The sequence below is a fragment of the Chiloscyllium punctatum genome, chromosome 41 (genome assembly GCF_047496795.1).
Source record: "Chiloscyllium punctatum isolate Juve2018m chromosome 41, sChiPun1.3, whole genome shotgun sequence".
Classification (NCBI taxonomy): domain Eukaryota; kingdom Metazoa; phylum Chordata; class Chondrichthyes; order Orectolobiformes; family Hemiscylliidae; genus Chiloscyllium; species Chiloscyllium punctatum.
This window is the reverse complement of record NC_092779.1, coordinates 13867592-13890711: the sequence shown is the minus strand read 5'-3', so window position 1 is coordinate 13890711 and position 23120 is coordinate 13867592. Positions and strand designations below refer to the sequence as shown.

Sequence of the window (23120 nt, the reverse complement as noted above, 5' to 3'; positions counted from 1 at the left end):
TTTGTAGAGAGGGGATGAGTGACCACTGGACAGTGAAGCCGAAACAGGCAGTCAGTGCATGTATCCCCCAAGTGCTTCCACACAAGGTCTGTCATGTTTGAAACAAACAAACAACAGAAATTGATGCAAAAATATTAGTAGATCTGGCATCACCTGTGCACAGAGAAAACCGAGTTAATGTTTTGAATCCTGTGACCCTGTGTTAATTCTGAAGAAGTTGTATCAGGCTCGAAACGTTAATTCTGTTTGCCCTGCCACAGCCTCTTGCGGGACCTGCTGAGTTGTTGAAACAATTTCTGTTGTTTGTTTCAGATCTCCAGCAGCTGTTTTATGATATTTCTGCCTGTAATGTCACTGGTCAACAATCCAGCGCCCCAGGTTATTGTTCTGAGGGTGTGGATTCCAATCCCACCAGGCAGACAGTAACATTTGATTTTTTTAAAATCTAAAATTAAAACAGTTGGTTTATTAGTGACTGTTGTTGATTGTTCTAAAAACCCAGTTGGTTCACTAACGTCCTTTAGGGAAGGAAATCTGCCATACTTACCCGGTAAGGTCTACATGTGACTCCAGACCTCCAACCATGTGGTCGACTATTAACTGCCCTCTGAAGTAATTCAGCAAGAAACTCAAATCTAGGCGTATTTAGGGATGTGCACACCCACACCCCAAGTACATATTAAACAGCCTGTGTTCAGCTCTTAGCACTGGTTAAAGTGGAAATTCTTGCAGGGACTGCTCGGGAACAAGTCATAACAGAGACGTGGGTTTCTCAGGGGCAGGTATGGTTGCTGGATGTTCCAGGGTTTAGAACATTTAAAAAGAATAAGGAGGGGGGAAAAAGAGAGGGTATCACAGCTACAGAAGTTACCATTGTCGAGGAGGGTCTGCCTACTGAGTCAGTATGGGTGGAAATTAGGAACAGTAAGGGAGCAGTCACCTCATTAGGGGTTTACTACAGGCCCCCCAGTAGCAGCAAGGAGCTTGAAGAAAGCATAGGTCAGCAGATTTTGGAAAAGTGTGAATGTAGTAGGGTTGTTGTAATGGGTGACTTTAACTTTCCCAATATTGATTGGAACCTCCTTTGAGCAGATGGTTTGGAAGGAGCTGTTTTTGTAAGGTGTGTTCAGGAGGGTTTCCTAACTCAGTATGTTGACAGGCCGACGAGGGGAGAGGCCATTTTGGATTTGGTGCTCGGCAATGAGCCGGGGCAGGTGTCAGATCTTGCGGTAGGAGAGCATTTTGGTGATAGTGACCACAACTGCCTTACATTCTACATAGCTATGGAGAAGGAGAGAAGCAGGCACAATGGGAAGATATTTAATTGGGGAAAAGGAAACTATTATACTATCAGATGTGCATTGGGAAGCATGGACTGGGAGCAATTGTTCCATGGAAAGGGCACTATAGACTTGTGGAGACTTTTTAAGGAACAGTTGTTGCGAGTGATGCATAAATGTGTTCCTCTGAGACAGGCAAGAAGAGGTAAGATAAAGGAACCTTGGAGGAGGAGCTTTTCATCAAAAGAAAGAAGGCGGCTTATGTAAGGTGGAGGAAGCAAGGGTCTTGCTCAGCTCTAGAGGATTACAGGCAGGCGAGGAAAGAGCTCAAAAATGGTCAGCAATTACAGACCAGTAAGTCTCACGCCTGTCGTCTGCAAGGTGTGAGAAAGGATTCTGAGGGATAGGATTTATGACCATTTGGAAGAGCATGGCTTGATTAAAGGCAGTCAGCACGGCTTTGTGAGGGGCAGATCATGCCTCACAAATTTTACTGAGTTCTTTGAGGATGTTACTAGACAAGTTGATGAGAGTCGAGCGGTGGATGTGGTGTATATGGACTTCAGCAAGGCATTTGATAAGGTTCCCCATGGTAGGCTCGTTCAGAAGGTCAGGAGGAATGGGATACAGGGAAATTTAGCTGTCTGGATACAGAATTAGCTGGTCAACAGAAGACAGCGAGTGGCAGTGGAAGGAAAATATTCTGTCTGGAAGTCAGTGGTGAGTGGTGTTCCATAGGGCTCTGTTCTTGGACCTCTATTCTTTGTAATTTTTATCAATGACTTGGATGAGGAGATTGAAGGATGGGTTAGCAAGTTTGCAGACGACACAAAGGTTGGAGGTGTTGTTGACAGTATAGAGGACTGTTGTAGGCTGCAGCGTGACATTGACAGGATACAGAGATGGGCTGAGAGGTGGCAGATGGAGTTCAACCTCGATAAATGTGAAGTGATGCATTTTGGAAGGTCGAACTTGAAAGTTGAGTACAGGATTAAAGACAGGATTCTTGGCAGTATGGAGGAACAGGGGGATCTTGGTGTGCAGGTACATAGATCCCTTAAAATTGCCATCCAGGTGGACAGGGTTGTTAAGAAAGCATATGGTGTTTTGGCTTTCATTAACAGGGGGATTGAGTTTAAGAGCTGTGAGATCTTGTTGCAGCTCTATAAAACTTTGGTTAGATTGCACTTGGAATCCTATGTCCAGTTCTGGTTGCCCTATTATAGGAAAGATGTGGATGCTTTGGAGAGGGTTCAGAGGAGGTTTACCAGGATGCTGCCTGGAATGGAGGGCTTATCTTACGAAGAGAGGTTGACTGAGCTCGGACATTTTTCATTGGAAAAGAGAAGGAAGAGAGGGGACCTAATTGAGGTGTACAAGATAATGAGAGGCATATATAGAGTTGATAGCCAGAAACTTTTTCCCAGGGCAGAAATTGTTAACACAAGGGGTCATAGTTTTAAGCTGTTTGGCGGAAAGTATAGAGGGAATGTCTGAAGCGGATTCTTTACACAGAGTTGTGAGAACATGGAATGCGTTGCCAACAGCAGTTGTGGAAGTGAGGTCATTGGGGATATTTAAGAGACTGCCGGACATGCATATGGTCACAGAAATTTGAGAGTTCGTACATTCGGTTTACCTCACATGAGGATCAATGGTCAGCACAACACTGTGGACTGAAGGGCCTGTTCTGTGCTGTACTGTTCTATGTTCTAAGTCCACAGCATTATAGATAACTCACCTGCACAGGAGGCAAGAAGGATGGTTTGGAAAGCATTAATGATAGGGATTCCACAGATGGGAAGATAGATAGGCATTTGTGGGACCACAGGCGTGTTTCCAGGATAATCCTTTGGTCCAACTCATTCATGCCAACCAAATTTCCCAAACTAAACCAGTCCCACTCACCAGCATTAACCTGTATCCCTCTCAACCTTTCCTAGTCATGTACCTGTCCAAATATCTTTTAAGTACCTGCATCTACCACTTCCTCTGGCAGTTCATTCTACATACGAACCACTCTGTGTAAAAATTATTGCCCCTTAGATCCCTTTTCAATCTTTCTCCTCTCACCTTAAAAATATGCCCTCTATTTTTGAACTCCCCGACCTAAGAAAATGACCTTTGCTGTTCACCTTTTCGATGCCCCTCATGATTTTAAAAACCTCCGTAAGGTCACAGTAAAACTAATGATAGCGCACTAACTCAAGTCCCAGAATCTGGCTCAGTGATACATCACAGAACAAGGGGATCAGGTGGCTGGTTGGTACCACAGGGATACCAACATGTGGGTTCATTTCCTGTACCAGCTGAGGTTACCATGAAGGACTCTCCTTCTCAATGTCTGCCCTCGCCTGAGATGTGGTGACCCTCAGGTTAAAGACCGCTAGTCGTCTCTCTAATGAGAAAAGACCAGCGCTATAGTCCGGGAGGACTCTAGAAACTTTATCTTTTGCTTATATTAACCTCATGAACTGCAGCAGTTCAGGATTGCAGCCCACTATCACTCCTGAAGAGCAATGAAGGATGGGCCACACACACACTACCCTGGCCAGCAACACCGACATTTCATTTAAAGAATTCTTTAGAAAGTGTCGAGGCCATTAGGGGTTTTCTTTTCCGCCCCAATCACATATCTTTTTAAAATATCTTTAATCAGATCCTGGGTGAAGAACATCCTGGGAGTGCACAAGAATCTTCTTTTAATATCAATTATGTCTTTCTTACATTTCCATTGAAATTAATGGGTGTAGAAGCAAAATCCCTGGCCAAGGGAAAAGACTCAGCAGGCAGGATTCAGGCACTGCCAGTCAAGGGGTTTCTTTTACGGGGAGGAAATACATAGTCAATTGCAGACACAGCTCTGCGGGTAACATTGAGTTAAAATGTTGTAACTTTACGTCCCACTTGGGAGACTTGAGCACATAACCCAAGCTAACACTGCAATCCTGGACTGAGGAAGTGCTGCACTGCCAGAGATGCATTCTCTAAGATGTGATATTAAATCAAGGCCTGGGACATATCAGCCTTTTCAGTTGGATGTTAAAAATAAACCCTCTTATTTTGAAAAGGTGCAGGAATTCTCCCCGTGTGCTGGCCAATTTTTAAACCCTCATCCAACATCACTGACAAGCAAAAGGTCTGGCCATTACCACATTAATGCTTGTGAAGGCTTACTGTATGCCACTGATTCTTATGTTAGAACAATAACTACAGCTCAAAGATAATTCCTTCTCCCAAGAGTGCTTGGGACATGCTGATGTGAAAGGTGCAACAAAAATGACTATCTTTCGAAAGTGATAGCTACTTTTTGTTTAATTTGCTCACATTGACTGACTACAAGTGTTGAAAACCTTCAAATGCAAGTTAATTCCCAAATTCGGCAGTGACCTGTTCAGTAATTCACACTTTGGAGAAGACTAAGAATTTGATATTTAACTGTTAAAATTAAAACTCTTTCAGCATTTTCCCACCAAACAGAATGAACATGAAGTGCAGTAAAGTTAAGAAGAAGGCCTGCAACACAACACAGCTGATGTTAAAGGAACCCTGTCTTTGTGAAGTATTGGCTTGTTTACAAACAGAACATGATTTGTGTTGAATCACATTACTGGGTCACTTCTATGTGAATAACACTTAGCCTTCCTTATCCAATTAACAAAATTAGACAGCCACCACATTTTTTTAAAAGAAAGTACCACTTTTAAGTGAGATCAACAGCAAATAGTTACAAGGTAATATATTTATTTTTGAAATGATAGATCAAATGTGGAAAGTGATTAGCATTAACAACTTAAACTGAAGCATCTATTTTTAAATTAACATTAAACTGTTTTATATAATGTCATAAATTCTGCATGATCACAATGATATTTGGTATTTCTATGTGGCTCACATTAACAATTAAAAATAAATTGTTGGTCATTTTCTAATGTATTTAACAAAATTATTGGACAGAACTAAGCCTCTTACAGACACACTTTGTGGAATTTCCTCTTTATGTTGTTGAAATGTAAGAGATATTGGTTTGAAACTGCATTAAAATTGTAAGCAGCTATTTTAAGTAACAGATTTTTTTTTGAATTAAAATAGGACTTATACTGGGTCTCAGTTCTGTGAATATAGAGTCAGTGTCAGTGGTGGTTCCTAGGTTAATGTGGTCTGTTGTGGATCAGCTTTGGGAGGGTAGGGAGGTGTACACACTAAGCGGACATGCGCGTGGTTTCACAGTCAAGTGGGTAAATACAAAGTGTGAGGTAGGAAGGGAATTCTGCCATTGTTTCTCAGAGGTATGCTTGGTGGCAGAGATTGTCAGTAGGTGTTGTCCCCTCCCATCTGCTGGTCAGAATCGAATGTGTCCTGTTGCCTCAGAGCATTCAGGATCAGCTCCAGGTTATTCACCGATGGTCTCAGATTGCTGCTACTTTTCATCTGCCTCTTTCCGAAGCGGCCAATCGGTCGCACTCCACGACCCACGTACCAGAACGGGTCAATTTTGGAATCTGTAAATGTACACAAATTTGGTTGATACATGCAGTTTTAGAAGAGAAACATAAAACGTGATAGTTTTCTGAAAGTTGACTCCGTTTCACTGTTTTTACAGAGTTAAATGTTTTTGTCTTTTACTGGGTTCAGTGGAATGACATTGGGAAAACAGAAGCACCCAATGGACAGAACGAGTTGGCATTATTGGTCAGCAGTCACCTCTACTTGACCAACGGCAGAATTTTTCAGATGGTGATTATTCTTTTAGGCCTGGCTGCCATTTACCACATCATGGGGCAGTAACTCTCTAAAGGTCAAGACTTCAGCAGCACCAACAAACACCTGTTCCCCACCCCCAACGCCTTGGAATGAAGACTCAAGTAAAACAGATGCCAGCAATGGTGGGCATTGCCAGAACCTGAAGAAGAAGGGTGATGGAGCTGGATAAGTCTAAGGAATCGGTGGGGTACCTACGCTTTTGAGAGGGGGTGGGGGAGGGTGGTGTTGGAGGGCAAGGGAAGGGGATAATTGGGTTGGAGAGCCAGTTCTTGAGAGGCCAGGGTGGGAGTCATAAAAGGAGAGTATGACCTTGTGGAGGGGAGGGTGCCTCCAACAGGGGCATAGGTAACCTTAAAAGGAGATTCCCCTCTGCCCAACAACAGTAAAAAGCTGTTGGAGCACCTGACATGGGGACACAGCCCACTGTGAGTGAAGGAACAGCAGTGACAGGATGAGGTATTCAAGCACAGCTTCATTAGCCACTCATGGGCCTCAAGAAGTCACAGGGTAGGTGGGTCACCCAACACCATGTCCACGCAAGTGAAAGGAGCAAATACGCGAGCAAGTGGGGGGATTAATAGGCCCAAGTGGACTATGATTTTCAAGTTCACCCCACTCCCACCCTTCCACCACTGCCTTCAAACACATGAAAAGGGGAGGTCCACAAGCCTTGTCCAGTGAATTAAATCTAGCCCAGGTTAGTGATATTGTTTTTTCCTGGCTTTTGGCAATAAAAAGAAAGCCATTTGGAATGACTTTTGATATATTAGGACTGATCTTACATTGGCAAAATCCTCCCTCATTTCAGCTTGTTGCTGGCATCAACCTACTGTCCAAAATCATGGAATACACAGAACATCAACAAGCAATACCCCATCACCAGCCAAACGAGCCGCCTTGAACGTTCCTGTAAGACGGCAGAGAGCTCTCAACTCAACTAACACAGAGCCTGAGCAAGCCAACCACCAGCTCCACCAATGGAAGATGGATGAGGGGGCGGGGGGCGGGTGGGGGGGTGACTCGAAATGTGGGTGTGGCCGCGAGTCCAATGAGGCCATGAAGCACAAAGACCTCATGCCACCCAGAAGCATCCACAAGAGAGGTCACCTCATTCACCAGTCAGCATCTCAAGAAACCATTGAATGGGCAAGATAGACATCCCCGTTCTGAACAGCTCCTGCCCTGCCACAGTGGTAAGTAACAAATAATAAGAGTCGGTGTGATGTGTTGGAAAGAAAATTACCTAATTTACTAGGGAAGTCTTCTGAGGGCATTTTTTTTATTCATTCACAGGATGAGGGCATCGCTGGCTACACCAGCATTTATTGTCCATCCCTAATTGCCCAGAGAGCAGTTTAGAGACACATTGCTGTGGGTCTGGAGTCTGGAGGCCAGATCAGGTAAGATGGCAGTTTCATTCCCTTAAGGACATTAGTGAACCAGGTTTTTATTGAATTCAAATTCCACCATCTGCCATGGCATGATTCAAACTCCAGGCTCCAGAACATTATCTGGGTCTTTAGAATATCACTTGAGTGATAATACCACTGTACCAGCACCTCCCCCATACGATGTTAGAGCTTGTTAAGGGAAGTTTCTCCTGTGTCCTATGTGCAAACCACTACCTAAAAAATAAGTTGATTTCTTTGATTGGAGCAGAACAAACAGAATCCTGTAGTGGACTATACACATTTCACCTTTCGGGAGAATATTCTAAAAGGTGTCAACCCCACTGAAGAATATCAAACAAAACTTGAGGCTACCTATCATATACCCAAGCAGAGGTCAGAAATCATTAAGAATTCCTACAGTGTAGAAATAGGCCATTTGGTCCAACAAGTCCACACCAACCCTCCAAAGAGTAACCGACCCAGACCCATTCCCCTACCATATTACTCTACATTAAACCCTGACTAATACACCTAACCAACACATCCCTGAACACTACGGGGCAATTTAACATGGTCTATTCACCCTAACCTGCCCATCTGTGGATTGTGGGAGGAAACCAGAGCACCCAGAGGAAACGCACAGAGAGACAGGGAGAATGTGCAAACTCCACACAGACAGTTGCCCAAGGAATTGAACTCAGGTCCCTGGCGCTGTGAGGCAGCAGTGCTAACCACTGAGCCACCGTGCCACGCCAAAATAATCTCAGGATAACAGACAGGTTTTTAAGACTGAAATAAGGAGGAATTTCTTCACTTAGAGTTGGTCAGTCTTGAAATTCTTTACCGTAGATGCTATGGAAGCTCAGCCAACCAATATATTCAAGTCAGAAACTGGTGGATTTCTCGAGATATATAACATTAAATGATGAGGAGACAGTGCAAGAAAGTGGCATTGTGGAGGTGATCAGTGATCTAAGAAAGGATGAATGGCCTCCTTCCGTTCCCATGTTCCGATCATAGTTTTATGTTGTCCAAAGGTATGAAGAGATTTAGTTCTAGTCCAGGTAAACTTTCAGGTTGAGTCAGTAGTTATGAAGGCAAATGCAGTGATGACATTTATTTTGAGAGAATTTGAATATAAAAGCAACGATGTACTTCTGAGGGTCTATAATGCTCTGGTCAGACCACATTTGGAGTATTGTGCACGTTTTTGTGGCCCCATATCTCAGGAAGGATGTACTAGTCCTGAGCATATTCAGAGGAGGTTCACGAGAATGGTCCCAGGAATGAAACGCTTAACATATGAGGAACGTTTGAGGACTCTGGGTCGATACTCAGTGGAGTTTAGAAGGATGAGGGGGGTATCTAATTGAAATTTACAGATTACTGAACGGCCTGGACAGAGTGAATGTTGGGAAGATGTTTCCATTAGTCGGAGAGACTAGGACTTGAGGGCACAGCCTTAGATTAAAGGGAAGACCTTTTAGAATGGAGATAAGGAGAAATGTCTTCAGCCAGAGAGTGGGGAATCTATGGAATTCATTACCACAGAAGGCTGTGGAGGCCAGGTCATTGAGTATATTTAAGACTGAGATAGGTTCTTGAGTATCAAGGGAGAAAGTGAGAGAAAGGGGTGGAGAAACTTATCAGCCATGATTAAGTGGTGGAGCAGACTCAATGAGCTGAATGGTCTAATTTCTGCTCCTTTGTCTTATGGTCTTATGATTTGGGGCAAGAATGTGTGTGCAGAGTTAGATTGTAGGCATTGAATGATGAAAAATGCTCAAGGGGCTGAAATAGTCTGCCCTTGTTCTGAGACAGATACATCAAACAGCAGAGAAAGAGGTATTTAGTCCATCTTGTCTGTGCTGGCTTTTTGAAAGAGCTATCGAGTTAATCCCAGTCCCTCGTTCATTTCCCAAAGCCCTGTGAATGTTCCTTTTCTGTTACATATCCAACTCCTTTTTTGAAAGTTATTATTGAATCTGCTGTCACCAATTTTTCAGTTTGTACCTTCCAGTTCAGCCTGGGATTTCTGTTATTTTTCTTAAATCTGTGTCCTCTGCCTATACCCGTCTGTTAGAGGAAACCTTTTCTCCTCATCACTCTATCAAAATCCCACTATTACATCTCCTGAAGAGAGGATTTTATATTCCATATTAAATTTCTTAAATCTCAATGTGAGTTGCTTATGGTACTATTGAAACCATAGTGAGACTGTAATATATTCTTCAGTGAGATTGGATCACTGTGGATATTGGAAACCAGGTCGGAATGAATTAAACTTCCCACTTCTTCATTATGAATTCATTACGATCAAATCCAGAGATCCAAACAAAAATAATACAAATGAACCCAAGTTAAAAACCACATTGGAAGATGGTTAACACAGGGCTCATTTATACCAGAGAGTGTGGAACTGTGAAGAAAATAGTTATTTAGAGGAAATTTTATGTCAAACCAATTCTAGCCCCTAAATATCTAAATTTAATCTAAACAAATATCTGCTGAGCTGACATCCTACACATGGAAGTAAGCGGGCGGGAGACAGGTAAGGATTGTTAGTGAGGTGAGGATTAGTTAGCTCAATTGGCTGGATAGCTGATTTGCATTGTAGAGTGATGTCAACAGCATGGATTCCATTCCTGTATCAGCTGAAGTTATTATTAAGGTCCGGGCTTGTCGAACTCACCTCTTACCTGAGGCATGGTGACCCTCAGGTGAAACCACCACTAGTTATCTCTCTCTAATGAGAGAGTGGCCCTCTGGGACTATGGTGACTTTATTTACAATATTAAGCAGATCTTCGTATCAGGGTATGTGTAGAGTGTTAGGAAAAAATGCATAGATATGTACTGAGTACTAACATAACACAGATGAACACTGGTGCCAGTCAAATCCCTTGATATATGGAGAAAGAAACCCATTACTGTACATTCAATGAATGGGATGGGCGGATGGGCCAAGGTGTTGCAGGTGGAGTTTAATTTAGATAAATGAAATGTGTTGTATTTTGTAAAGCAAATCAGGGCAGCACTTACACATTTAATAGTAAGGTCCTGGAGAGTGATGCTGAATAAAGAGACCTTGGAGTACAGTTTCATAGCTCCTTGAAAGTAGATAGATAGATTGAAAGCAGGTAGATAGGATAGTGAAGGTGGTGTTTGTTACACTTGCCCTTATTGGTCAGTGCATTGAGTAAAGGAGTTGGGAGGTCATGTTGTGGCTCTACAGGACATTGGTTAGGCCACACACTGAATACTGCATTCAATTCTGGTCTCCCTGCTAATGGAAGGATGTTGTGAAATTTGAAAGGGTGCAGAAAAGATTTACAAAGATGTTGCCGGGTTAGAGGGTTTGAGTTAGAGGGAGAGGCCGAATAGGCTGTGACTATTTTCCCTGGAGCGTCAGAAGCTTATAGAGGTTTATAAAATGATGACGGGCATGGATAGAATGGACAGCCAATGTCCTTTTACCCAGGATAGGGAACTCCAGAACTAGAGGGCAAAGGGTTAAGATGAGAGGGGAAAGATTTAAAAGAGACCTAAGGGGCAACTTTTTCACACAGAAGGGTACGTGTATGGAATGAGCTGCCAGAGGAAGTGGTGAAGACTGGCACAATTACAACATTTAAAAGGCATCTGTTTGGGCATATGAATAGGAAGGGTTTGGAGGGATATGGACCAAATGCTGGCAAATGGATATCTGGTCGGCATGGATGAGTTGGACTGAAGGGTCTGTTTCCATGCTGTACATCTTTATGACTCTATAACTTCTAGTCAGTTATACCCCAACTGAAACCTGCTAGAAAAATGGACACATCTGTTTGTTACACGGTAATGTGAAATATTCCATCAAATTCCAGGTGCAGGTACAAATACTATTTAATATGAAACCAAATGTGGAGCCCTTGGTTCGTTTATGAATGACAAATAGTCCAAATTAAACATTAAATAACTTTTCTGAGTTTGGTCCATGTAGAATTTCGGCAAATAAAAAATAATGCGATGGACCTCAAGTATGAATGTTCCCACATCCAATCTAATGTCTTACAGTCACTTGATTAATCATGGTAAAGGGGGGGGAAGGATGAGATATATAACCTTCAGGCCCACTCAACTGCAACATGTACACCCTCCCTTCTCGGTTGCTTGTTCAGAACCACTGAATGACCTTATAATAGGTAGCAGACTTTTGATGCTTACTTCTATAGTTGATTTGATGGCTCAGGCCACTGCTCTGGGCAGTGTTGGCAATCATGGATACAAAGAGCAGTGCTGTGCAAATAGCCACCAGCTTCACCTTCCTCTGCTGTCTTTGCTGCTGATCCATGGGATACTGAGGGCTGCAGAAGGTGCTGATCAATAAAACTCCAACGCTGTAGACAGAGGGAAATACAATTCAGAAGAATTTTTTTTGTCAAAAGAAATATTCACCTTTATTGAAAGTTTTCATTAACAGTCATTGCAGATATATATTCTGAAAATAACTTCCTAATGAGGTTTGGTAATCACTGGAGTGTGCTTGCTAATCATTGCTATTTAATCTCACAAAAATTTCCAGATTAATTGCAGAGTGTGCCAGGCTGGTTGTAAATAAAATGTTTCCCCTAGCTAATGAGTCCAGAAGTATAGACACAATCTCGGGATAATTTAAGCCATTTAAAATGAAATGAGGAATTTCTTCTCAGAGGATGGTGCATCTTTGGATGCTCTACCCCAGAGGGCAGTGAAACTGCCCCTGAGTAATTCAAGATAGAAGTAGACAGATTTCTGAATAATCAATGGCATTGAGGGATATGGAAATCGTGCGGGTAGTGGTGTTTAGGTAAATGATCAGCCATGATCTAAATGAACGATGGAAGAGCTCGATGGGCTGAATGTCCTCCTCCTGATCTTATGTCCCCATGCTCCTAATGATGTCTATAATAAGAAACTGAGAAAACTAGTAGCTCATTTTGCATTCTGTCCAATTTCCTTTTCTCAAACTAGATGGAGTACAAGACAGGCTGCTCTATTAGGTGTTTGGTTCCACAGCTCCACGTTAATTAGTATCAAACTGTTTTGAATTGTGGAGCACTCTGCTGCAAACAGCGAGTTAGGTTTGATTTTCTCATGATGGAAAATATTTGTGGTCATATTAAAATTCCCTGTCCAGTCCTACAGCTCCTGATTCATCAGAAATCCTCTGTGTGCACTTCATAGGTTTGACAACATGCATTGGATCATGTCATGTGACATCAAATCCCTATTTGCTGTTTCAAATGGACATAAAGTATAATTCATCATTGGAAAAAGGTACTCCCAGTGTCCTAACCAAGATCATTCAAACTCACATCTCTATAAATCAATTATCCAATGATCTATCTTTCATTATTGCTTGTGGAATCGTCTTGGGCACAAATTAGCCACTGTTCCTTTATCAGCACTTACTTAAAATACGGAAACTCCTTATCTAACAGCGCTGGGGAAATATCTTAGACTGGTGCAGTTTATATGGCTCGTCATCATTTTGATAAGGTCAATTAGGAGTGGGCAATAACTTGTGCTAGCAACGTCCATATCCCATATTTATAGAAGTAAACACACAATTTGGTCGGTGTGATATTCCATCCAATACTATGCTTTGGCTGAGGCCATGGTTCAGAAACAACTTTTGTGTATCAGATTGCTGAATCTGATCCCAGAATGTCATTATGAAGGATCAGTGCAGTATATATTTACTCAGTGAGTGTTGATTGACTATGCAGCACTGACCACCAGGGAACTGATTTACATGATGTCTAGTTCCTTTAGGCTAATGTGCAGAGAATTAAACACACAAACTTTTCACCGGTGGATTAAAACCATTTTTTTCCCCCCAGCTGGAATTAAAATGCATATCTTCACCTTGCTCTGTTTATTATTTAGAGCAGGGCTTCCCAAATTAGGGATTGTGGCCCCCAAGTAAGATTTCGAGCTGTATGGCAGCATTGGTTGTCATGGAGCTCTGAGTGAATGAACATACAGGAGGCAGCTTTAATTCATGCAAATTTGGAAACCAAGACCGTAACCTGAACAATACATCCTCAAAGCCTCGTTCGTGCAGCAGTACAAATGGTAGACCATACCTCTATTTTTAAAAAAACCATGACATGTCCCTAAAACTCTGTCCCCTCTCTACTCCACTTTTCACCCTGCCCTTGCAGAATGACTCCCCTACCCTCTAATCTTATGGGTCTGCTTACCCTACCCACTCCCTGTGCTCTTAGCACTCTCACTAATGATGCAGAGGTGCTGGTGTTCGAGGGGGTGGACAAAGTCAGGAGTCCCACAGTCCAACAGGTTTATTTGAAGCTTTCAGAGCGCTGCCCCTTCTCTTCACCTGACAAAAGAGCAGCACTCCAAAAGCTTGTGATTTCAAATAAACCTGTTGGACTATAACCTAGTGTCCTGACACTCTCACTAAGGGGTCGTAACAATTATCCAGCCTTGAAATGTGGTGCCAGTAGGAAGATTTTTGGGAGGCCCTCATTTAGTGATATGTCGGAAGGTGGCTTAAATATCCAATAAATGCCACACGACACTTCTCTGCATCAAAAGGAATCATTTTCAGTTTGTCCTGATTTACAGGAATTTCAAACATTTTCCAGGTCGTATACAGAAATATCTATAGCAGAACAGCCATGCAAATATATTCTGTTTCTTGTTGATTATATTTTTTATCATTTTGTACTCACTGAGCAAACTGTTTCATGCTGGGCATGGAATATTTTCTTGCTGGGGGTACACAGGATGAAAGCCATGTATTAAAAGGTGAGGTGAAGGGTAAAGCTCTCTGGTCTGCCTGCCTAGTACATATTCTGGATTAGTGGTGCTGGAAGAGCACAGCAGTTCAGGCAGCATCCAAGTAGCTTCGAAATCGACGTTTCGGGCAAAAGCCCTTCATCAGGGCTTTTGCCCGAAACGTCGATTTCGAAACTACTTGGATGCTGCCTGAACTGCTGTGCTCTTCCAGCACCACTAATCCAGAATCTGGTTTCCAGCATCTGCAGTCATTGTTTTTACTTCGTTTTTGCCAAGTACATATGAATACAAAGCATAATATATAACAAACATCAATACTGCTGCAGAATTTAATGCGCCAGTTGTCTTCCATTTACCACACAGTAATTTTGGTACGATCTCTGAGCAAAATTGCCAATTTGTGGGTAATGTTGCATTTTGGACATTACAACCATTCAAATTTGTGTTGATTCTGGACAAAATGTATTTTTCCAAAGGGCTGTTCTGATCATGGTCCACACATTGAAAAACAGATGTAAATTAGCATGGAATAAAATCCCATTTCATATCAACAACTTTCATTAAGATGTGTTAACCATTATGATTAATTCAGTACCTGGAATTACAACAGACCTGTAAAAGGATTTCTACAGATTAAAATTACACTGTTGATCTGCCTCCTGTCTCCAAACAACATTGTTTTGATCTTAAAGAAGCTGTTTCAGATGGGTTGATTTAGCTGTGGTTTCAAACTGAAAGAAAATGTGATGATGGGAGAGGAATAGGTGTCTGAAATTCTCTGATGTTTGGAGTTGGAAGCAGTAGCCATCTTCTTATTGAATCTGCCCCATAGCACTGCAACTGTAAAGCAACAGACCAGGTGCTGGAAGGTGGGAGTGGAAAAGGGCAGTAGCTTTGTTTTGGAATAAAATCCCACTTCAATTCAACATCAACTTTCATTAAGATGTGTCATCTATTATGATTAATTAAGTACCTTGGATCACAATAGGATTTCCACAGATTAAAATTACACTGTTGCATTGCCTCCTACTGTGCCATTATTCTTCTATAGATCTACGGAGATTCAAGCTTACCTGTTTATTTTCTGTGTTGGCTACAGTCATGTATATGAGAGGTGGAAATAAATCATTGTGATTTCTGTGGAGAAGACTGAGATCTTTGCCCGACATACAAATGCATGTTCCTTTCTCTCTCGTTGTCAGAGAGTACAAACCTGAGGTGATTGCCAACACCATCCTATCATTTCGCGTCCTGGAGGCAGCAGATGAGTTTGAACTGAAACTGGAACAAGTTTCTCTGCAGCAAGCACTTGGTACCAAGTGCTGATACCACCATTGTCAAACAGGTAGGTGCTGTAACATTTAATTTGGCCATTGATGCTGTGAGTACATCCAATATGACACTCAGTGTTCCCAAAAGAATTGATTTCATGATCAATGAAAAAAAATGGTGCTAACAATTTGAGATTTCAATCATCCATCTGAACCATCTCTCTCACTCTCTCTTTTTCTCCACAGAAGCTGTCTAACCTGCTGAGTGTTTCCAAAATTTTCAATTATTTCAAATCTGCAAATAGATCTGAGAGACTGGATGGAGACAAACTGGTCCTTTTCTGAGCTGGTACCAGTACTGATCGACTATTTCCAAATACTCTAATACCAGCCCTTACAAAACATAACCTGCTGTCACCTGCATTATATTACGGTTTAGTGAATTCAAAGTATCTTTTCATGACTGTGCAAATGGGATTGTAATTTGGAAAAATACACACTGCTTTCTTATATTAATGATCCAACACACAGACACACACACTCTAAAACTTTATCAAAATATTCTTTGATGACCCAACTTTTATTTGGTTTCTACATGGACTCCAGAAATAACAGTTTGGTGCTGAGAATCACAAATCCCTATAGTGTGGAGGCAGGTCATTCAGCCCATCAAGTCCATACCAACCCTCCAAAGAGCAGCCCACCCACCTACCCCTGCATATATCCTGGCTATCCCACCTAACCTACACATCCCTGAACACTATGAGCAATTTAGCATGGCCAATCCACTAACCTGCACATCTTTAGACTGTGGGAGTAAACCGGAGCACCTGGAGGAAACCCACGCAAAGATATCTTTAATGTTGCAAATAGAATAATATATAAATCCAAGACCAACTGGAGGTTTGTGGCAAGTTTATTGCCACCTGAGAGTTTACTTGATAAGCCAGTCACTGGCTTATCAGTCACTGGAAGGTGGAATCAAACCTGGGTCCCGGTGCTGTGAGGCAACAGCACTAGCCACTGAGCTGATCTAGAGATAGGGAAATTCTCTGAAAAAGATTTCAACTGCAAGTTGAATTTACCCTTCCATACAATAACTAGCCTTGTGCTCCCTGGGTGGGTGAATCACTAAGTCTGTCAATTATCACTTAACATTTGTGCAACATGGAAGTACATAGCTGTGTACTTTTTGTTTAATGAAATAGGAACAACCTACATGAGGTAAAATGTAAACTGTACCAACAATCTCACCATGTATCATGGAAATTAAGAATAAATGTAAAAGTTGATAAATGCTGATAAATGATGAACCCTGGGGGCAAATATGAACCAGTTCAAAATCATTCTGATTGCAGATGGGGAGTTGTGTGGATAAAGAATCAAAGACTTGCCTCTGGTTCTCAAAGAGGGGGTTACACAAAAAGACAAAAGCGGTAAAATTAACAGTTACGTTGAAAGAAAAGTCAATCGACATAACAGTTTGTGGACGGATGTCTGTTCGGAATTTGCAACTGTTAAAGTCCCCTTTCAGAGAAAACGAACATTGATCATTGATTATACTAGTAACAGCACAGCGGCAGCCCAGTCATTGGCTGGAAATTAGCTGAAAACACTGGCTGGTTTGACACATAATATGTGGGGTACAAATCTGAAGAGAAAGGTTTCAACAAGAATATAACTCAAACAGACTGGTGACAGACCGATAGTTTGTGGAGTGCACCCAGTGTGTTCAGAGTTGCTTGCAGCCAAATAAAAACGGTCCATTCCCCACCCAAAGCGACAAGTCATTGCTGTACAAACTCACCGTCCTCCGCTGGATCTCTGGAGAAGGGGCTGTGTTGAAGTTGCAAGTCCATGCGGACTTGTGCGAGGGTCTTTTATAGTTGCAATCTCCAAGAAGGTGGGGAGCTAAAGTGCGTCAGCAGGACGTTTGAAATGCCCTCTGGATTGCAATGACTGATTCTTCACTAATAGTGAAGTCTCTCACTTTGTAAACACGTACTGCTGCGCTTTATCAGAACCTGGGTGACAGGTGAAGCAGCCAAGATAAACTGACCTTTTATTAAAAAAAAACATAAATTCAAAGTGGGGGAAGGAAGCACAACAGTGAATTATCTGTAAGTAGGTTTGGCCTGGCGTCAATCCAACCACACCGCTATGGATCATTATTGATTTCTTTTTATCTCTTTTTTTATCTCCATCATTTAAATTTGTACAGGACAGATAACAACATTCGCCCACAAAGCTCCCCCAGTACTGGGAATGAACGCTGGAAGAATACTGACTGATTAATTGTATTAATGACTAATTTGATAAATGTTCTCCATGGATTTATATCTTAGCTTATCTTTAATGTTTAATGATATGTGAAATGATGTGAGTAAAGCATAGAAACAGGCGGCCATTCAGCCCATTCTGAGCTTTGGAGCAGCTCTTACAAAAGCCGATCAGTCCCCATTTCCTGTTCTTTTCTACTGTATTGCAAGTTTATCTTCACCTTTTTTTGTTTTCTGAAATGTTCAGTTGAATCTGCTTCCACTGCCTGTTCAGATACTGTCCCAGGTCACAACGATCTTCCATGTGTTTTTGCTTATTCATAGGTTGTAGGCATCATTGACTGGGCTATTTTTGCTGTCCATCCCTAATTGACCTCGAACTGAGTGGCTTGCTAGATCATTTCAGAGTAATGTTACAAGTTAACCACATTGTGGACTCACATGTAGGTCAGACCAGATAAGGATGGCTGGTTTCCTAAAGTGCATTAATTAACCAGATGAGTTTTTATTATAATTTGGGTTCAATTCAACCCTTGGGTGACTGTGGAGTTTGCATATTCTCCCCATGTCCACAGGAGTTTCCTCCAGGTGCTCTGGTTTCCTCTCACAGTCCAAAGATTAGATTAGATTAGATTACTTACAGTGTGGAAACAGGCCCTTCGGCCCAATAAGTCCACACCGCCCCACCGAAGCGCAACCCACCCATACCCTTAAATCTACCCCTTACCTACACTACGGGCGATTTAGCCTGGCCAATTCACCTGTGCAGGTTAGGTGGATTGGTCAGGCTAAATTGCCCCATAGTGTCCAGGGATGTGCAGGCTAGGCGGATTAACCATGAGAAATATGGGGTTATGAGGATAGGGTAAGGGGGATGGGTCTGTGTAGGATGCTCTTTGGGGGCTCAGTGTGGATTCGATGGGCTGAATGATCTGCATCCACAGTGTAGGGATTCTATGAATTGACAATGTACACATGGTTACCAGCTTTTATTTACAGTTTTTGTTTAATTGAATTCAAATTTCACTATCTGCCATGCTGGGGTTTGAACCTGGGCCTGGATTGGTATTACCATTACACATTCTTTTTTGTTCAGTTGAATACTATAATCCTTACAATGTCTAACTACACCATTTATTTCCCTTGTCCATTCCTTCATTCTGTCACACTGATTCTCACACAATCACGAATAAGGATTAAAAATATGTACGTCAAATATTATCAGCATCCACCCACCGAATACACAAAGAAAGAAAGAAAGGCTACAATTGATCTTTGTTTGGTTTGACCCTCTGCTATCACTGCATTCCCATAATAAGGTGCAGGATCAGGTTTAACTTGTTGATCTGTCGAACAAACTCCAAATCAGATCAGCCATGATTTCAGTGAATGGTGGAGCAGATTTGATGGGTTGAATGGTCTACTTCTGCTCCTATGTCATAAATCAATCACCAGAGTAACTGGCATTGGTGTCCCATGCCCAAAAAGCACCTGACAGGTACGTAACATGAAAACAAATCCAGATTGGGAGCCAAAACATTAAGCGGTAGAACTCACAAAGAGCCTTCAGAGTAAAGAAGGAGGTTTATTGGGGGGACTCCCAGGTCACAGGATTCTGGCAGCTGAGGACACCTCTGTTAATAATGGGGAGGATTAGAAGAGGGTTGCACAACTAACAGAGATAAATGGGCAAAGAGTTGGGGAAATGGTTATAGATTAACGCTTTTGGGCCATGACCGCCACTTCCCTCATCCTACCCCCTCACTGCCCCAACCCCCAGAAAAACACTTTGCACAAAGTCTCGAAGGAGCTAAACTCTGTTTTGCCAAGCTCACAAACTAGAAGGAGACCCATCATTCGTTCAGTCTCAAGAAGAGTAGTAAGCTTCATCGGTGATGTTACAATATAACAGAGGATACAAAGAGGATATGTCATAGTTTTTTGTGGCTAATATAACATTGCCCTTTAATCATATGTCTCTATGCACTGAATCTGTAGCTTTACAAGTTTTACTCTCTGATGTGTACATTGTTACATTTGGTCATCCTGTTTGTAGCCTCAACCTGGAGAACTCCAATGCTTGGCTGCCCCACACATGTCCCTCACAGATCCCTCTGTAGCTCATCTGCTACTGCCCTGTGACATCCATCATACACTCAAGCCCAATTAACCCCTCATTCTGCGTCCCTCCAGTCGAGATCACTCGGAGCTTTTCAGCTTATCAGTCATACACTGACATATTCTTTTTTGGATGTCACTTACTGCATGCTTTTTGTTCTTGCAATTTCAAGCACCTCTTCATTTGTCAAATAGTCTGGCATAAGGAATTTGTAGTATTCATCTTAGCATCCACATTTCGAAGTCCTCAATTTTATTACATAGATTCTATAGATGTTACACTTACTTATTATCTGTCATAATACTGTCCACTTGGAACTATTGTCTCGGTCATAGAGTCATAGAGATGTACAGGAGGGAAACAAACCCTTCGGTCCAACTCGTCCCTGCCAACCAGACATTCTAAATTAATCTAGTCCTACTCGCCAGCATTTGGCCCGTATCCCTCAAAACCCTTCCTATTCATATACCCTTCCAGATGCCTTTTAAATGTTATAGGCAAAAGTGAGGACCGCATATGCAGGAGATTAGAGTCGGGAGTGTGGTGCTGGAAAAGCACTGCAGGTCAGACAGCATCCGAGGAGCAGGAGAACCGATGTTTCGGGCAAAATCCCTTCGTCAGGAAACCTGTGCTTTTAATTATTGTTATTGTACCAGCCTCCAGCACTTCCTCTGGCAGCTACACACACCATCCTCTGTGTGAAAAGGTTATCCCTTAGGTCCTTTTTAAATCTTCCCTTTCTCACCTTAAACCTGTACCCTCCACTTTTGGAATCCCACACCCTGGGGAAAAGACCTTGACTATTCACCTTATCAATGGCCCTCATGATTTTATAAACTCCTGTAAGGTCACCTCTCAGCCTCTGATATTCCAGGGAAAACAGCCCCAGCCTATTCAGCACCATTGCATTTGATTGCTGTGCCCACTTTGATCAATTTGCAGAGCCTTTGTGAATCCTGTTTTTTTTTAAAAAAGGATGGATCAGTAATACTCATGAGCACAGCTGCACTATTTATTCCACTGGTGCATCTCCCCACCTTAACACAATCCCATAATAAGTATCTGAGTTAAAGTTATTGAGCAGGGTTTCCCCTTTCTGATACCAAATTAATTTGTCATGTAATAGATTATTTATGTATGAGCAATCATTGAACTGATTCCCAATGATTGATTCTAGGAAGGGTCATTGATATAAAACCGATCAGTCTATAGTAGCCTGGTTTTATGTTGTCACTTCTTAGCTCATTTCTGTTCTAGTAAACCTTCCTTGTATTCAGTGACTCCTTTAAAATGACAGTCAACCGTTTGAAAATTTAGTCACAAGAAGACAAAAAAAATTTGTATTTATGTTCACATCTGTAGGATCTCCCAAAGTAACTTACTGCTAATTAAATAGTTGGAAGAGTGGTTACTGCTGTAATGTAGAAATGTACAGTGGAAATGTTAACACTGTTGAAGCATTTTCTGCTCTCAGGATCAAATGTTGGATTTGAACACACAGGATGAACTTGCAGTTTTGGTGGCCCAGGAGTCAATCATAGATGAATGAACACCAGGTTGATGGATGAACAGGACATCATGCAAATTAAGATAAGTTGCACTTTTGGACAGGTTCACACTGATAGATGGTGAAATAGCTGCACAGAGGCCGATACCCCATCACCAAGTCACCCTTTATTTACGTGTGCTCAGTTCTCTGGCTGTGGCCAGCCAGCTCAGAGTCAGTCCCTGAACTGAGGAGATTCTAAATCCCCTGTTTAAGATTTTGTTTGATTTTCATTTTAATCTCCTCGGTATATATTTTTTTCTTTTCTCGACATCTCCCTCACACTAGTGCCATACAGCAGTAGTGCTTACTTTTCCCCATCACCCAAAATGGTGTGTGTGTAAGTGCAGGAGTCAGTAAAAACACCATGTGCAAGATAATTCTAGTCAACGTTTCCATAACCAGGAAAAACACTCATAGCGAAACAGTAAGAAGCAAAGTTCGGAATGAGCAATGCTTACTTGAAAGGAAATGAATCCCCACTTTATATATATTTTTTTCTCTTTGCATGTAGGTGTCGGATGCAGTGAAGAAACAACGAGTGCAGAAAACTTTAATTATGTTCCACCACCAGGAAGAAAAATCACCCAGGAGGTCAGTGACAAACGGTGCCCTTGTATTTAAGGGAAATCATATTTGACCGAAAAAGTGAAGGGGAAGGTAGGGATTAAATCAAAATAAAATCAGAGAGGGAATAAAACACTCCAAATCCCCGTTTATATTTTTTTCTTTTTCCTTTTTTTTGAAACAAGTGTGTAAATCCTTATTTATATTCTGCCACCGGGAAGAAAGGGAACACCCGAGTGATCTCCTGTTTTTTTTTCTCCACACTACTGCCTGACAGCGGTGGTGTTTATTTTTCCCCAGCACCCGTGCCGTGTGTGTGCAGGTGTCGGATACAGTGCAAAACAACAAGTGTGTGAGTCTTTATTTATATTTCACCACCAGGAAGAAAGGAAACACCCGAGTGGCCAGTGACAATCAGTGCCCATCTCATCAAGGGGCAATGCTGCGTGATCAAACGGTGAAGGGGAGGGTAGGGCTTAAATCAAAATAGAATTGGTGAGGAATAAAACACTCCAAATCCCCTGTTCATTTTTTTTCCCTTTTTTTGGCCAGTGACCAGCATAATCTCTTATTTCTTTTTTTCTTTTTTTTTCTTTTTAACCCCCACACTACCGCCTAACTGCGGTAGTGCTTATTTTTGTCCCCAGCACCCATGGTGTGTGTGTGTACAGGTGTAAGACACAGTGAAAGACACAAAGTGCACGAATCTTTATTCAATTTCCACCACCAGGAAGATATGAAAAATACCCGAGTGGCCAGTGACAAGCACTGCCCATCTCATCAAAGGGCAATGCTGCATGATCAAACGGTGAAGGGGAGGGTAGGGCTTAAATCAAAATAGAATCGGAGAGGGAATAAAACACTCCGAATCCCCTGTTCATATTGGTCAGCCAGGGCTCCCTGATTGGCCCAGGTTAACATCCCAATCAAGGATCTCGTAGTCAACAAGGTCCACCTGGTTCCAATTGCTACAGATGGGATGTTTTCATTTAGCAGAGTCTAGTAGAGAATCCGAAGACCAAATTGAAAAAGGTCATGATTATATGTTAACTAAGCAATGATTGGGTGCGCACCTTGACTGAGTACATAATTTATCTGTATGTTATAATATATAGACA

General features: G+C 42.0%; 1 protein-coding gene across 1 annotated transcript in view; it reads right to left on the bottom strand.

The window, feature by feature from the left end:
* Positions 1 to 4589: 4589 nt before the first annotated feature.
* Positions 4590 to 23120, bottom strand: part of prlh2 (prolactin releasing hormone 2) — a 41198-nt gene continuing 22667 nt past the window's right edge. Inside the window, exons 2-3 of the mRNA XM_072560969.1 lie at positions 11641 to 11813; positions 4590 to 5782 (exon numbers count right to left, since the gene is read on the bottom strand). Coding sequence (XP_072417070.1) covers positions 5592 to 5782; positions 11641 to 11813 — 364 coding nt within the window. The 3' untranslated portion in view covers positions 4590 to 5591. The remainder of the gene's footprint in view (positions 5783 to 11640; positions 11814 to 23120) is intronic.